The sequence below is a fragment of the Gymnoscopelus braueri genome (assembly GCF_963280865.1).
Source record: "Gymnoscopelus braueri genome assembly, chromosome: 2".
NCBI lineage: Eukaryota > Metazoa > Chordata > Actinopteri > Myctophiformes > Myctophidae > Gymnoscopelus > Gymnoscopelus braueri.
Genome location: NC_137604.1, coordinates 350,001 through 365,000, shown reverse-complemented (window position 1 = coordinate 365,000; position 15,000 = coordinate 350,001). Strand labels below are relative to the sequence as shown.

The 15,000-nt window shown below is 44.4% G+C and overlaps 1 protein-coding gene across 4 annotated transcripts in view; it reads right to left on the bottom strand.

Moving 5' to 3' along the window:
* The window catches only part of vstm4b (V-set and transmembrane domain containing 4b), a 32,141-nt gene that overhangs the window by 15,025 nt on the left and 2,116 nt on the right, over window positions 1-15,000 (bottom strand). For all 4 annotated transcript variants that reach the window (XM_080450708.1, XM_080450710.1, XM_080450711.1 and 1 more), the window contains exons 2-4: window positions 13,102-13,406; window positions 5,070-5,159; window positions 4,320-4,368 (exon numbers count right to left, since the gene is read on the bottom strand). In XM_080450708.1, the coding sequence (XP_080306834.1) occupies window positions 4,320-4,368; window positions 5,070-5,159; window positions 13,102-13,406 (444 nt within the window). The remainder of the gene's footprint in view (window positions 1-4,319; window positions 4,369-5,069; window positions 5,160-13,101; window positions 13,407-15,000) is intronic.

Here is a 15,000-nt window from a genome sequence, read left to right as displayed (position 1 = left end):
ATATATGTTAATGTATCTAACTGTTGTCTAACTGTTATGCAAGGGATAATGCATGGGGAGGTGGTCATTATTGAAATTTGAAGCCTGACAGGGTGATTATGCACCGGGGCGGAGCCGAGGTGAATAATCACCCTGAAGTTGATAAATGAGGGTCACTGAGTCTAACATGGTTAAATGAGGGTCTCTGTGTCTAACATGGTTAAATGAGGTCACTGTGTCTAACATGGTTAAATGAGGGTCACTGTGTCTAACATGGTTAAATGAGGGTCACTGTGTCTAACATGGTTAAATGAGGGTCTCTGTGTCTAACATGGTTAAATGAGGTCACTGTGTCTAACATGGTTAAATGAGGTCATTGTGTCTAACATGGTTAAATGAGGTCACTGTGTCTAACATGGTTAAATGAGGTCACTGTGTCTAACATGGTTAAATGAGGGTCACTGTGTCTAACATGGTTAAATGAGGTCACTGTGTCTAACATGGTTAAATGAGGGTCACTGTGTCTAACATGGTTAAATGAGGTCACTGTGTCTAACATGGTTAAATGAGGTCACTGTGTCTAACATGGTTAAATGAGGTCACTGTGTCTAACATGGTTAAATGAGGTCATTGTGTCTAACATGGTTAAATGAGGGTCACTGTGTCTAACATGGTTAAATGAGGGTCACTGTGTCTAACATGATTAAATGAGGGTCACTGTGTCTAACATGGTTAAATGAGGGTCACTGTGTCTAACATGATTAAATGAGGGTCACTGTGTCTAACATGGTTAAATGAGGGTCACTGTGTCTAACATGGTTAAATGAGGGTCACTGTGTCTAACATGGTTAAATGAGGTCACTGTGTCTAACATGGTTAAATGAGGGTCACTGTGTCTAACATGGTTAAATGAGGGTCACTGTGTCTAACATGGTTAAATGAGGTCACTGTGTCTAACATGGTTAAATGAGGTCATTGTGTCTAACATGGTTAAATGAGGTCATTGTGTCTAACATGGTTAAATGAGGTCATTGTGTCTAACATGGTTAAATGAGGTCACTGTGTCTAACATGGTTAAATGAGGTCACTGTGTCTAACATGGTTAAATGAGGGTCACTGTGTCTAACATGGTTAAATGAGGGTCTCTGTGTCTAACATGGTTAAATGAGGTCACTGTGTCTAACATGGTTAAATGAGGTCACTGTGTCTAACATGGTTAAATGAGGTCATTGTGTCTAACATGGTTAAATGAGGTCACTGTGTCTAACATGGTTAAATGAGGTCACTGTGTCTAACATGGTTAAATGAGGGTCACTGTGTCTAACATGGTTAAATGAGGTCACTGTGTCTAACATGGTTAAATGAGGTCACTGTGTCTAACATGGTTAAATGAGGGTCAATGTGTCTAACATGATTAAATGAGGGTCACTGTGTCTAACATGGTTAAATGAGGTCATTGTGTCTAACATGGTTAAATGAGGGTCACTGTGTCTAACATGGTTAAATGAGGTCACTGTGTCTAACATGGTTAAATGAGGGTCACTGTGTCTAACATGATTAAATGAGGGTCACTGTGTCTAACATGGTTAAATGAGGTCACTGTGTCTAACATGGTTAAATGAGGGTCACTGTGTCTAACATGGTTAAATGAGGGTCACTGTGTCTAACATGGTTAAATGAGGTCACTGTGTCTAACATGGTTAAATGAGTTCATTGTGTCTAACATGGTTAAATGAGGGTCATTGTGTCTAACATGGTTAAATGAGGTCACTGTGTCTAACATGGTTAAATGAGGGTCACTGTGTCTAACATGGTTAAATGAGGTCACTGTGTCTAACATGGTTAAATGAGGTCACTGTGTCTAACATGGTTAAATGAGGTCACTGTGTCTAACATGGTTAAATGAGGGTCACTGTGTCTAACATGGTTAAATGAGGGTCACTGTGTCTAACATGGTTAAATGAGGTCACTGTGTCTAACATGGTTAAATGAGGTCACTGTGTCTAACATGGTTAAATGAGGTCACTGTGTCTAACATGGTTAAATGAGGGTCACTGTGTCTAACATGGTTAAATGAGGTCACTGTGTCTAACATGGTTAAATGAGGTCACTGTGTCTAACATGGTTAAATGAGGTCACTGTGTCTAACATGGTTAAATGAGGTCACTGTGTCTAACATGGTTAAATGAGGTCATTGTGTCTAACATGGTTAAATGAGGTCACTGTGTCTAACATGGTTAAATGAGGTCATTGTGTCTAACATGGTTAAATGAGGTCACTGTGTCTAACATGGTTAAATGAGGGCCACTGTGTCTAACATGGTTAAATGAGGTCACTGTGTCGAACATGGTTAAATGAGGGTCACTGTGTCTAACATGGTTAAATGAGGGTCTCTGTGTCTAACATGATTAAATGAGGGTCACTGTGTCTAACATGGTTAAATGAGGTCACTGTGTCTAACATGGTTAAATGAGGTCTCTGTGTCTAACATGGTTAAATGAGGTCTCTGTGTCTAACATGGTTAAATGAGGTCACTGTGTCTAACATGGTTAAATGAGGGTCACTGTGTCTAACATGGTTAAATGAGGTCACTGTGTCTAACATGGTTAAATGAGGTCACTGTGTCTAACATGGTTAAATGAGGGTCACTGAGTCTAACATGGTTAAATGAGGTCATTGTGTCTAACATGGTTAAATGAGGGTCACTGTGTCTAACATGGTTAAATGAGGTCACTGTGTCTAACATGGTTAAATGAGGTCACTGTGTCTAACATGGTTAAATGAGGGTCACTGAGTCTAACATGGTTAAATGAGGTCATTGTGTCTAACATGGTTAAATGAGGGTCACTGTGTCTAACATGGTTAAATGAGGGTCACTGTGTCTAACATGGTTAAATGAGGTCATTGTGTCTAACATGGTTAAATGAGGGTCACTGAGTCTAACATGGTTAAATGAGGTCATTGTGTCTAACATGGTTAAATGAGGGTCACTGAGTCTAACATGGTTAAATGAGGGTCACTGTGTCTAACATGGTTAAATGAGGTCACTGTGTCTAACATGGTTAAATGAGGGCCACTGTGTCTAACATGGTTAAATGAGGTCATTGTGTCTAACATGGTTAAATGAGGGCCACTGTGTCTAACATGGTTAAATGAGGTCACTGTGTCTAACATGGTTAAATGAGGGCCACTGTGTCTAACATGGTTAAATGAGGGTCACTGTGTCTAACATGGTTAAATGAGGGTCTCTGTGTCTAACATGGTTAAATGAGGGTCACTGAGTCTAACATGGTTAAATGAGGTCACTGTGTCTAACATGGTTAAATGAGGCCACTGTGTCTAACATGGTTAAATGAGGTCTCTGTGTCTAACATGGTTAAATGAGGTCTCTGTGTCTAACATGGTTAAATGAGGGTCTCTGTGTCTAACATGGTTAAATGAGGGTCTCTGTGTCTAACATGGTTAAATGAGGGTCACTGTGTCTAACATGGTTAAATGAGGTCACTGTGTCTAACATGGTTAAATGAGGGTCACTGTGTCTAACATGGTTAAATGAGGGTCACTGTGTCTAACATGGTTAAATGAGGTCACTGTGTCTAACATGGTTAAATGAGGTCACTGTGTCTAACATGGTTAAATGAGGTCACTGTGTCTAACATGGTTAAATGAGGTCTCTGTGTCTAACATGGTTAAATGAGGGTCACTGTGTCTAACATGGTTAAATGAGGGTCACTGTGTCTAACATGGTTAAATGAGGTCTCTGTGTCTAACATGGTTAAATGAGGTCTCTGTGTCTAACATGGTTAAATGAGGGTCATTGTGTCTAACATGGTTAAATGAGGGTCACTGTGTCTAACATGGTTAAATGAGGTCTCTGTGTCTAACATGGTTAAATGAGGTCTCTGTGTCTAACATGGTTAAATGAGGACCACTGTGTCTAACATGGTTAAATGAGGGCCACTGTGTCTAACATGGTTAAATGAGGGTCTCTGAGTCTAACATGGTTAAATGAGGGTCACTGTGTCTAACATGGTTAAATGAGGGCCACTGTGTCTAACATGGTTAAATGAGGTCTCTGTGTCTAACATGGTTAAATGAGGGCCACTGTGTCTAACATGGTTAAATGAGGGTCACTGTGTCTAACATGGTTAAATGAGGGTCTCTGTGTCTAACATGGTTAAATGAGGGTCTCTTTGTCTAACATGGTTAAATGAGGGCCTCTGAGTCTAACATGGTTAAATGAGGGTCTCTGAGTAACATTACAATCGGTTTGTATAGGAAGGGGGCGTGTCTGATAAATATTGAATCGATTGGGTTCAAACACAGAAATATGTCTTTACCTCTGAGCTCAGTAGCAGCGCTGCAGTTAGAGAACACCTTCCACCTGTCCTGTGGATGGATGGATGGATGGATGGATGGATGGATGGATGGATGGATGGATGAAGGGATGGATGAAGGGATAGATGAAGGGATGGATGAAGGGATGGATGAAAGGATGGGTTAGACCTGTTTTGAGCCTCTTATTCTATTAAATCACCAGAACAACTAAAAGTCCTAATAAATCCTAGTTGTGTTTAATTAGCATCAATCCAAAATGGCCGCCAATTATTGTCAAAAAGCCATATAAAATGATGGTGAGTTGTCTGAGATTTTAATTGACTTCCAAATACATTTTGAGGAGAGGAATTCAGATAAAATATAAACAAAACGTAGCCATTCTTGAACCAATGTAACAGAACTACAGGGTGTTATTACCAGACATTCTAGCAAACTAGTATTTCACATCAAAGTAATTGTAACATCAATTATTTTCTATATGTAAATATTTACATAGATATATATCTATTATAAACATAATATTTACATAGATATATATCTATTATAAACATAATATTTACATAGAAATATATCTATTATAAACATAATATTTACATAGATATATATCTATTATAAACATAATATTTACATAGATATATATCTATTATAAACATAATATTTACATAGATATATATGTATTATAAACATAATATTTACATAGATATATATGTATTATAAACATAATATTTACATAGATATATATCCATACATACCTGGTGCCTCTTGAACTCTGTGACTCGACACATGTACAGTCCTGTGTCTCCTTGTGACGCGTTTAATACGGTCAGATCAAAGACTTTACCCTGTAAATGAAATACATGTTTTTATACAACATTGTTACATATAGATGAATACATTGATTATATAACATTATGTTACATATAGATGAATACATTGATTATATAACATTATGTTACATATAGATGAATACATTGATTATATAACATTATGTTACATATAGATGAATACATTGATTATATAACATTATGTTACATATAGATGAATACATTGATTATATAACATTATGTTACATATAGATGAATACATTGATTATATAACATTATGTTACATATAGATGAATACATTGATTATATAACATTATGTTACATATAGATGAATACATTGATTATATAACATTATGTTACATATAGATGAATACATTGATTATATAACATTGATTATAAGGCCATGTTATTTACTCCAAATAGAACTGACATTATCCCCCCAAACATCACCACTTTGGATGGAGTAACCATCGAATGGGTGGTGCTTTATAAATATCTGGGAATTTGGTTGGATAACAAGCTAAACTTCAATCATCACATTGAAGCATTGGCTAAGAAGTTAAAATTCACAGTGAGCTTCTTTTATAGAATGAAGTCCTGTTTTTCTTTCACCTCACGGAAAAGGCTGGTCACTGGCCTTTTTATGTCGCAACTCGACTACGGCGACACTGTGTACCGATTCGCCTGTTCCTCAATATTGGGCAGACTTGATCCCCTTTTTCATGCTGCATTGAGGTTCATTACCAGCTCCACCTACAGGACACACCATTGTATTCTGTACTCCTTAGTAGGGTGGCCCTCCTTAGCATCTCGCAGGTTGCTACATTGGTACACTTTTATCTACAAAGCCATTCTTGGAAATTCCCATTCGTACATTTGTTCAAAATTTGAACTTGTCCAAAATTCGCTTAACCTCAGATCAAATGCTTGGATGCGCTACGTCGTACCCAATACCAAATCTGAGGCAGGGAAAAAAACCCTTGTTTCAATTTGTACATGTTTGGAGTGTCTACGGGGCATAGTGCAGAAAGTCCCTGTGTCCATGGCGGGTGAACCCTACAACTCTCGTAGATTGAAAACGTCAGAATCATAAATACGTCTACGAGAGTTGTATTCTACAGCTAATATCGCATAATGTTAACCACTCGAAACCATTGTGCCACGAAAAATAATCCTGGCTGGCACAGAGACTTCCCTTGCAACATTTTGCAAAATTCATGGATTTAAGAACATGAACATGAGAACTATGAACCAACATGAACGTTTTTTTTCTAAAGCATTAGATGACGGGCCAGAACATAATGAAAGGCTAATTTAAGAAATGGATAGTTAACAAATCTGTACTAGAACTCAAGGAGTCAAGACAGAACGCCTTATATTTGGCACACATTTGTGATAGGCACAGAGAATGCATCAAAATGTAAGCTATTAGGTGGCATGATAAACCGTAAACGAGCGGTTCCCCCCCCCCCCCCCCTCCAAGACTGACCATGTAGCAAAGCCTACCGTCCTCATTATAATCATTCAATAATTTGAATGATTTTACTTGTATTCTCATTATAGGCTACCCCTTCTGCCAATGCCAGACATAGGCTACAACGTCACATTATTAAGCATGATTCATCAGGATCGCTTTGCAAATCCACAAGCTCACACTGCAGTGCAGATTGAATATATTCGGGGCGCAACACCGTTGTCAGTGGTGTAAAGTAACAAAGTACTTTGTTTATCATGCCACCTAATATCTTACATTTTGATGCATTCTCTATGCCTTTCACAAATGTGTGCCAAATATAAGGCGTTCTGTCTTGACTCCTTGAGTTCCAGTACAGATTTGTTAACTATCCATTTCTTAAATTAGCCTTTCATTATGTTCTGGCCCGCCATCTAATGCTTTAGAAAAAAAACAGTTCATAGTTCTCATGTTCATGTTCTTAAACCATGAATTTTGCAAAATGTTGCAAGGGAAGTCTCTGTGCCAGCCAGGATTATTTTTCGTGGCACAATGGTTTCGAGTGGTTAACATTATGCGATATTAGCTGTAGAATACAACTCTCGTAGACGTATTTATGATTCTGACGTTTTCAATCTACGAGAGTTGTAGGGTTCACCCGCCATGGATACAGGGACTTTCTGCACTATACCCCGTAGACACTCCAAACATGTACAAATTGAAAATAAAGGTGCTTACCCCCACGCAGCAAATGTTAACTATCGCTATCTTTCAATAAAGAAGTGTTTAATGCCGTCTGTGGCTGATTCTGTCGGAAGTTCCCAATGGGCGGTAGTGACGCGCCCATCTGGTGAAACCCGGAATTACACTCAATGTAAACAGAAAGTAAACGATGGTGAAAAAATGGTGTTTGGCCACAGACGGCATTAAGACACTTCTTTATTGAAAGATATGGATTATTACTTTAAACCACTACCCCGTAGCGAGAGTTAACATTTGGGGCGTAGGAATAAGCACCTTTTTTTCAATTTGTACATGTTTGGAGTGATTACGGGGCATAGTGCTGAAAGTCCCTGTGTCCATGGGGGGTGAACCCTACAACTCTCGTAGATTGAAAACGTCATAATCATAAATACGTCTACGAGAGTTGTATTCTACAGCTAATGCAATATACAAGACCACAAGTAGCCTACCGCGAATGAGACGCGTTGTGAGCTTGTAGATCTGCTGTGTGTGTGTGTGTGTGTGTGTGTGTGTGTGTGTGTGTGTGTGTGTGTGTGTGTGTGTGTGTGTGTGTGGGGCTGCGCTGCTCAGGAACGCAGCTGGCTGTCGGAGAAAAACACTGAATTGACATATGAAAATGTACGGATTTGAATGTGTAACTTTATTTAATATCAAAATAATATAGGCTACTGATATAATATCTTATATAATTATTAATAATTCATAATTATAATTTTTTAAATATATTTTTCTATTTATTATTGCTGTTCGGGCAAGCCTGAGAATCTGGATAGAATCTTGTTGTGTGAGATGCCCCCGATTGTTTTAATCGTGTAGTGTGATGTTTAAGATAATCTGATAAGAGAATCTTGAAAGATTATCTTGTAGTGTGTGATGATACCCGATTTAAAAATGGTTAATATTAAGATTATCTCGTAGTGTATGGCCACCTTTAGGACCAAGTTCTGTGAGACTGGTGAAGTCAAAGGAAGACAACAACCCAAGAAGACCGGTTCCTCACCCTTGCATCACTGAGGAACCATAGGTTTTCTTCATTAACTGGAGCTCTGCAGTGTGGTTAGCTACACTGTCGCACCACAGTGTTTGTATCTATGTAGGTGGTGCACCTCCTACTGGCTCCACTGTCACACTGCAGTGTGTCTACGTAGGTGGTGCACCTCCTACTGGCTCCACTGTCACACTGCAGTGTGTCTACGTAGGTGGTGCACCTCCTACTGGCTCTGCTGTCACACTGCAGTGTGTCTACGTAGGTGGTGCACCTCCTACTGGCTCCACTGTCACACTGCAGTGTGTCTACGTAGGTGGTGCACCTCCTACTGGCTCCACTGTCACACTGCAGTGTGTCTACGTAGGTGGTGCACCTCCTACTGGCTCCACTGTCACACTGCAGTGTAGGCTGCACTAGCCCTCATAGTTTCGTGCCTAGAGGGGCGGGTTTAACATCTCCGGCGAGAGAATGCGTGTGATCCCATTGGTTCACCGATCTGTCCGTCAGCCCCCGCCCCGTCAACACAACATTACGAGCGATGCCCACTGCACTCTGGTTGGTTGGGGAAATGAAACACTTCCTATACCGGGTACACCCGGTGGTCCAAGCTTTTTTTTTTAAACAATAAAAGCCTGGAGATCGAGGCAACACTGCTGTGTGTCTACGTAGGTGCTGCACCTCCTACTGGCTCTGCTGTCACACTGCAGTGTGTCTACGTAGGTGGTGCACCTCCTACTGGCTCCACTGTCACACTGCAGTGTGTCTACGTAGGTGGTGCACCTCCTACTGGCTCTGCTGTCACACTGCAGTGTGTCTACGTAGGTGCTGCACCTCCTACTGGCTCCACTGTCACACTGCAGTGTGTCTACGTAGGTGGTGCACCTCCTACTGGCTCTGCTGTAACACTGCAGTGTGTCTACGTAGGTGGTGCACCTCCTACTGGCTCTGCTGTCACACTGCAGTGTGTCTACGTAGGTGCTGCACCTCCTACTGGCTCCACTGTCACACTGCAGTGTGTCTACGTAGGTGGTGCACCTCCTACTGGCTCTGCTGTCACACTGCAGTGTGTCTACGTAGGTGCTGCACCTCCTACTGGCTCTGCTGTCACACTGCAGTGTGTCTACGTAGGTGGTGCACCTCCTACTGGCTCCACTGCAGTGTGTCTACGTAGGTGCTGCACCTCCTACTGGCTCTGCTGTCACACTGCAGTGTGTCTACGTAGGTGGTGCACCTCCTACTGGCTCCACTGTCACACTGCAGTGTGTCTACGTAGGTGGTGCACCTCCTACTGGCTCTGCTGTCACACTGCAGTGTGTCTACGTAGGTGGTGCACCTCCTACTGGCTCCACTGCAGTGTGTCTACGTAGGTGCTGCACCTCCTACTGGCTCTGCTGTCACACTGCAGTGTGTCTACGTAGGTGCTGCACCTCCTACTGGCTCCACTGTCACACTGCAGTGTGTCTACGTAGGTGGTGCACCTCCTACTGGCTCCACTGCTACACTGCAGTGTGTCTACGTAGGTGGTGCACCTCCTACTGGCTCCGCTGTCACACTGCAGTGTGTCTACGTAGGTGGTGCACCTCCTACTGGCTCCACTGCTACACTGCAGTGTGTCTACGTAGGTGGTGCACCTCCTACTGGCTCCACTGTCACACTGCAGTATGTCTACGTAGGTGCTGCACCTCCTACTGGCTCTGCTGTCACACTGCAGTGTGTCTACGTAGGTGGTGCACCTCCTACTGGCTCCACTGTCACACTGCAGTGTGTCTACGTAGGTGGTGCACCTCCTACTGGCTCTGCTGTCACACTGCAGTGTGTCTACGTAGGTGGTGCACCTCCTACTGGCTCCACTGCTACACTGCAGTGTGTCTACGTAGGTGCTGCACCTCCTACTGGCTCTGCTGTCACACTGCAGTGTGTCTACGTAGGTGGTGCACCTCCTACTGGCTCCACTGCTACACTGCAGTGTGTCTACGTAGGTGGTGCACCTCCTACTGGCTCCGCTGTCACACTGCAGTGTGTCTACGTAGGTGGTGCACCTCCTACTGGCTCCACTGCTACACTGCAGTGTGTCTACGTAGGTGGTGCACCTCCTACTGGCTCCGCTGTCACACTGCAGTGTGTCTACGTAGGTTGTGCACCTCCTACTGGCTCCGCTGTCACACTGCAGTGTGTCTACGTCTACGTAGGTGCTGCACCTCCTACTGGCTCCACTGTCACACTGCAGTGTGTCTACGTCTACGTAGGTGCTGCACCTCCTACTGGCTCCGCTGTCACACTGCAGTGTGTCTACGTCTACGTAGGTGCTGCACCTCCTACTGGCTCCACTGTAACACTGCAGTGTGTCTACGTATGTGGTGCACCTCCTACTGGCTCCGCTGTCACACTGCAGTGTGTCTACATAGGTTTTGCACCTCCTACTGGCTCCACTGTCACACTGCAGTGTGTCTACGTAGGTGGTGCACCTCCTACTGGCTCCACTGTCACACTGCAGTGTGTCTACGTAGGTGCTGCACCTCCTACTGGCTCCACTGCTACACTGCAGTGTGTCTACGTAGGTGCTGCACCTCCTACTGGCTCTGCTGTCACACTGCATTGTGTCTACGTAGGTGCTGCACCTCCTACTGGCTCTGCTGTCACACTGCAGTGTGTCTACGTAGGTGGTGCACCTCCTACTGGCTCCGCTGTCACACTGCAGTGTGTCTACGTAGGTGCTGCACCTCCTACTGGCTCCGCTGTCACACTGCAGTGTGTCTACGTCTACGTAGGTGCTGCACCTCCTACTGGCTCCACTGTAACACTGCAGTGTGTCTACGTATGTGGTGCACCTCCTACTGGCTCCGCTGTCACACTGCAGTGTGTCTACATAGGTTGTGCACCTCCTACTGGCTCCACTGTCACACTGCAGTGTGTCTACGTAGGTGGTGCACCTCCTACTGGCTCCACTGTCACACTGCAGTGTGTCTACGTAGGTTTTGATTGATTGAAATTTTTATTAGGCAAAAGAATGTAAAACAACACAGTTACATTTATAATGCTTTTGTCTAAAAGGTCCGGCCAAAAAAGTCCTTGCGGACTTGTTTCCGTTGGGGTCCTTGAAATAAAAGCCTGGAGATCGAGGCTACACTGCTGTGTGTCTACGTAGGTGGTGCACCTCCTACTGGCTCCGCTGTCACACTGCAGTGTGTCTACGTAGGTGCTGCACCTCCTACTGGCTCCACTGCTACACTGCAGTGTGTCTACGTAGGTGCTGCACCTCCTACTGGCTCTGCTGTCACACTGCATTGTGTCTATGTAGGTGCTGCACCTCCTACTGGCTCTGCTGTCACACTGCAGTGTGTCTACGTAGGTGGTGCACCTCCTACTGGCTCCACTGCTACACTGCAGTGTGTCTACGTAGGTGCTGCACCTCCTACTGGCTCTGCTGTCACACTGCAGTGTGTCTACGTAGGTGGTGCACCTCCTACTGGCTCCACTGCTACACTGCAGTGTGTCTACGTAGGTGGTGCACCTCCTACTGGCTCCACTGTCACACTGCAGTGTGTCTACGTAGGTGCTGCACCTCCTACTGGCTCTGCTGTCACACTGCAGTGTGTCTACGTAGGTGGTGCACCTCCTACTGGCTCCACTGCTACACTGCAGTGTGTCTACGTAGGTGCTGCACCTCCTACTGGCTCTGCTGTCACACTGCAGTGTGTCTACGTAGGTGGTGCACCTCCTACTGGCTCCACTGCTACACTGCAGTGTGTCTACGTAGGTGGTGCACCTCCTACTGGCTCCACTGTCACACTGCAGTGTGTCTACGTAGGTGGTGCACCTCCTACTGGCTCCACTGCTACACTGCAGTGTGTCTACGTAGGTGCTGCACCTCCTACTGGCTCTGCTGTCACACTGCAGTGTGTCTACGTAGGTGGTGCACCTCCTACTGGCTCCACTGCTACACTGCAGTGTGTCTACGTAGGTGGTGCACCTCCTACTGGCTCCACTGTCACACTGCAGTGTGTCTACGTAGGTGGTGCACCTCCTACTGGCTCCACTGCTACACTGCAGTGTGTCTACGTAGGTGGTGCACCTCCTACTGGCTCCGCTGTCACACTGCTGTGTGTCTACGTAGGTGCTGCACCTCCTACTGGCTCCGCTGTCACACTGCAGTGTGTCTACGTAGGTGGTGCACCTCCTACTGGCTCCGCTGTCACACTGCAGTGTGTCTACGTAGGTGGTGCACCTCCTACTGGCTCCACTGTCACACTGCAGTGTGTCTACGTAGGTGGTGCACCTCCTACTGGCTCTGCTGTCACACTGCAGTGTGTCTACGTAGGTGGTGCACCTCTTACTGGCTCCACTGTCACACTGCAGTGTGTCTACGTAGGTGGTGCACCTCCTACTGGCTCCACTGTCACACTGCAGTGTGTCTACGTAGGTGGTGCACCTCTTACTGGCTCCGCTGTGCTGCAGTGTGTCTACGTAGGTGGTGCACCTCCTACTGGCTCCGCTGTCACACTGCAGTGTGTCTACGTAGGTGGTGCACCTCCTACTGGCTCCACTGTCACACTGCAGTGTGTCTACGTAGGTAGGGCTGTGGTTGGCTCCCACAGCGTCAGTTTGTTTGCCACTGGTTTAATGGAGTATTTGCATAATTATGTATTTACATTGATTCAGCCTCTTCGTTATACAACATGTAACATGTTACCTGTTTGACCTGTTTGTTATTCAAATGTATTTACATATGATTTACAGACATTTGCATATCATTTGCATATATTTTCACATTTCACCTGTTTGACCACAGTCAGCTTCAGTTTGGGCCAGGGGAAGCTCTTAGTGTAGTTGCCATAGAAACGGGCCTTGTGCATGTTGACTCTGGCCACCAGGAGCTCGTTAGGGTGGGCGTCGTCCTCGTCACGGTGGGCGTCGGCCTGGTGAGGGTGGAAGGCGGCCGGCAGGAAGGTCCAACGAACCACAGGAAGGGCGGAGCTACGGCGGCGCTGTGACACCACGCACGACAAGGTGACGTTGTCGCCTGATTGGACCACGGTGAAGGGGGAGGGGCTAACCGTCACGTTGATGGACAGGCACACGTCTGGAAGGAGGAAGGAGGGGGGGGGTACATTTATTACTTGAGTACTGTGCTGAAGTACTTTCTTTACAGTATCTGCAAGTAATAGCCATCACTTTTAATTCCTAGAAGTAATAATACTTCTAAAGGTAAAGGATGCGTGTAGCTTTAAGGTAAAGGTGTGTGTATAGCTTTAAGGTAAAGGTGTGTGTATAGCTTTAAGGTAAAGGTGTGTGTATAGCTTTAAGGTAAAGGTGTGTGTATAGCTTTAAAGGGATTGTAGGCGATTCAGAGATAAACAAAGAAAACAAAAAAATCCAGCAGTTCGTTTCCCCGACCACCAGGGGGTGACGCACGGAGGACTTCCATAGAGTAAGGAGCCTTCTAAACGGGCCATGCCGAATATAGGTTACTTTATTCGGATACAATTCGCGGAACTGCCCGCCCCTGCCGGTTCTCTGAATTTTTATTTTTAAATAGGCTCTTTCATGACAAATTGACCACAAACGCTATCTGAAAAGTAAATTATGTGCCTCAAAAACGAAGTTAGAGAGCATTTTAAAACCGAAAGTAAAAAGTTCACACGGACACGGACGCGCACGTGCGTGCGTTAATTTACGGACCGGATACCCGGATGTGTAACCTAAATAGTAGGGATAATACGGATTTCAGAAAGAGGAGTGTTTTTCAATGCAGGAAAACACCCCAGCATCATTATATAGTGGCTGATAGAGGGGAAAAAATGCAAAAAATATATATAGAGGTATTTTTCAAATTTAGGCTTAATGTTGCCTATAATCCCTTTAAGGTAAAGGTGTGTGTATAGCTTTAAGGTAAAGGTTGTGTGTATAGCTTTAATGTAAATGTGTGTGTATAGCTTTAAGGTAAATGTGTGTGTATAGCTTTAAGGTAAAGGTGTGTGTATAGCTTTAAGGGAACACATAACATGTTTAGGGTAACAAACAGGCCATGGGACACTTACGCCGTTTCAAATATAGTGAAAAAAAGATCTACAACCTCACAATGCAGATCTACAAGCTCACAATGTAGATCTGCAAGCTCACAATGTAGATCTGCAAGCTCACAATGGAGATCTACAAGCTCACAATGCAGATCTACAAGCTCACAATGTAGATCTACAAGCTCACAATGCAGATCTACAAGCTCACAATGCAGATCTACAAGCTCACAATGCAGATCTACAAGCTCACAATGCAGATCTACAAGCTCACAATGTAGATCTACAAGCTCACAATTGTCTGTCTGTCTGTCTCTGTCTGTCTTTAGCATACATACAGGGTGGAGTGCAGACAGACAGAGACACAGACAGACAGACAGACAGACAGACAGACAGACAGACAGACAGACAGACAGACAGGGTGGAGTGCAGACAGACAGACAGAGACACAGACAGACAGACAGACAGACAGACAGACACAGACAGACACGGTGGAGTGCAGACAGACAGACAGACAGACAGACAGACAGAGAGAGACACAGACAGACAGACAGGGTGGAGTGCAGACAGACAGACAGACAGAGACACAGACAGAGACACAGACAGACAGACAGACAGACAGACAGACAGACAGACAGAGACACAGACAGACAGACAGAC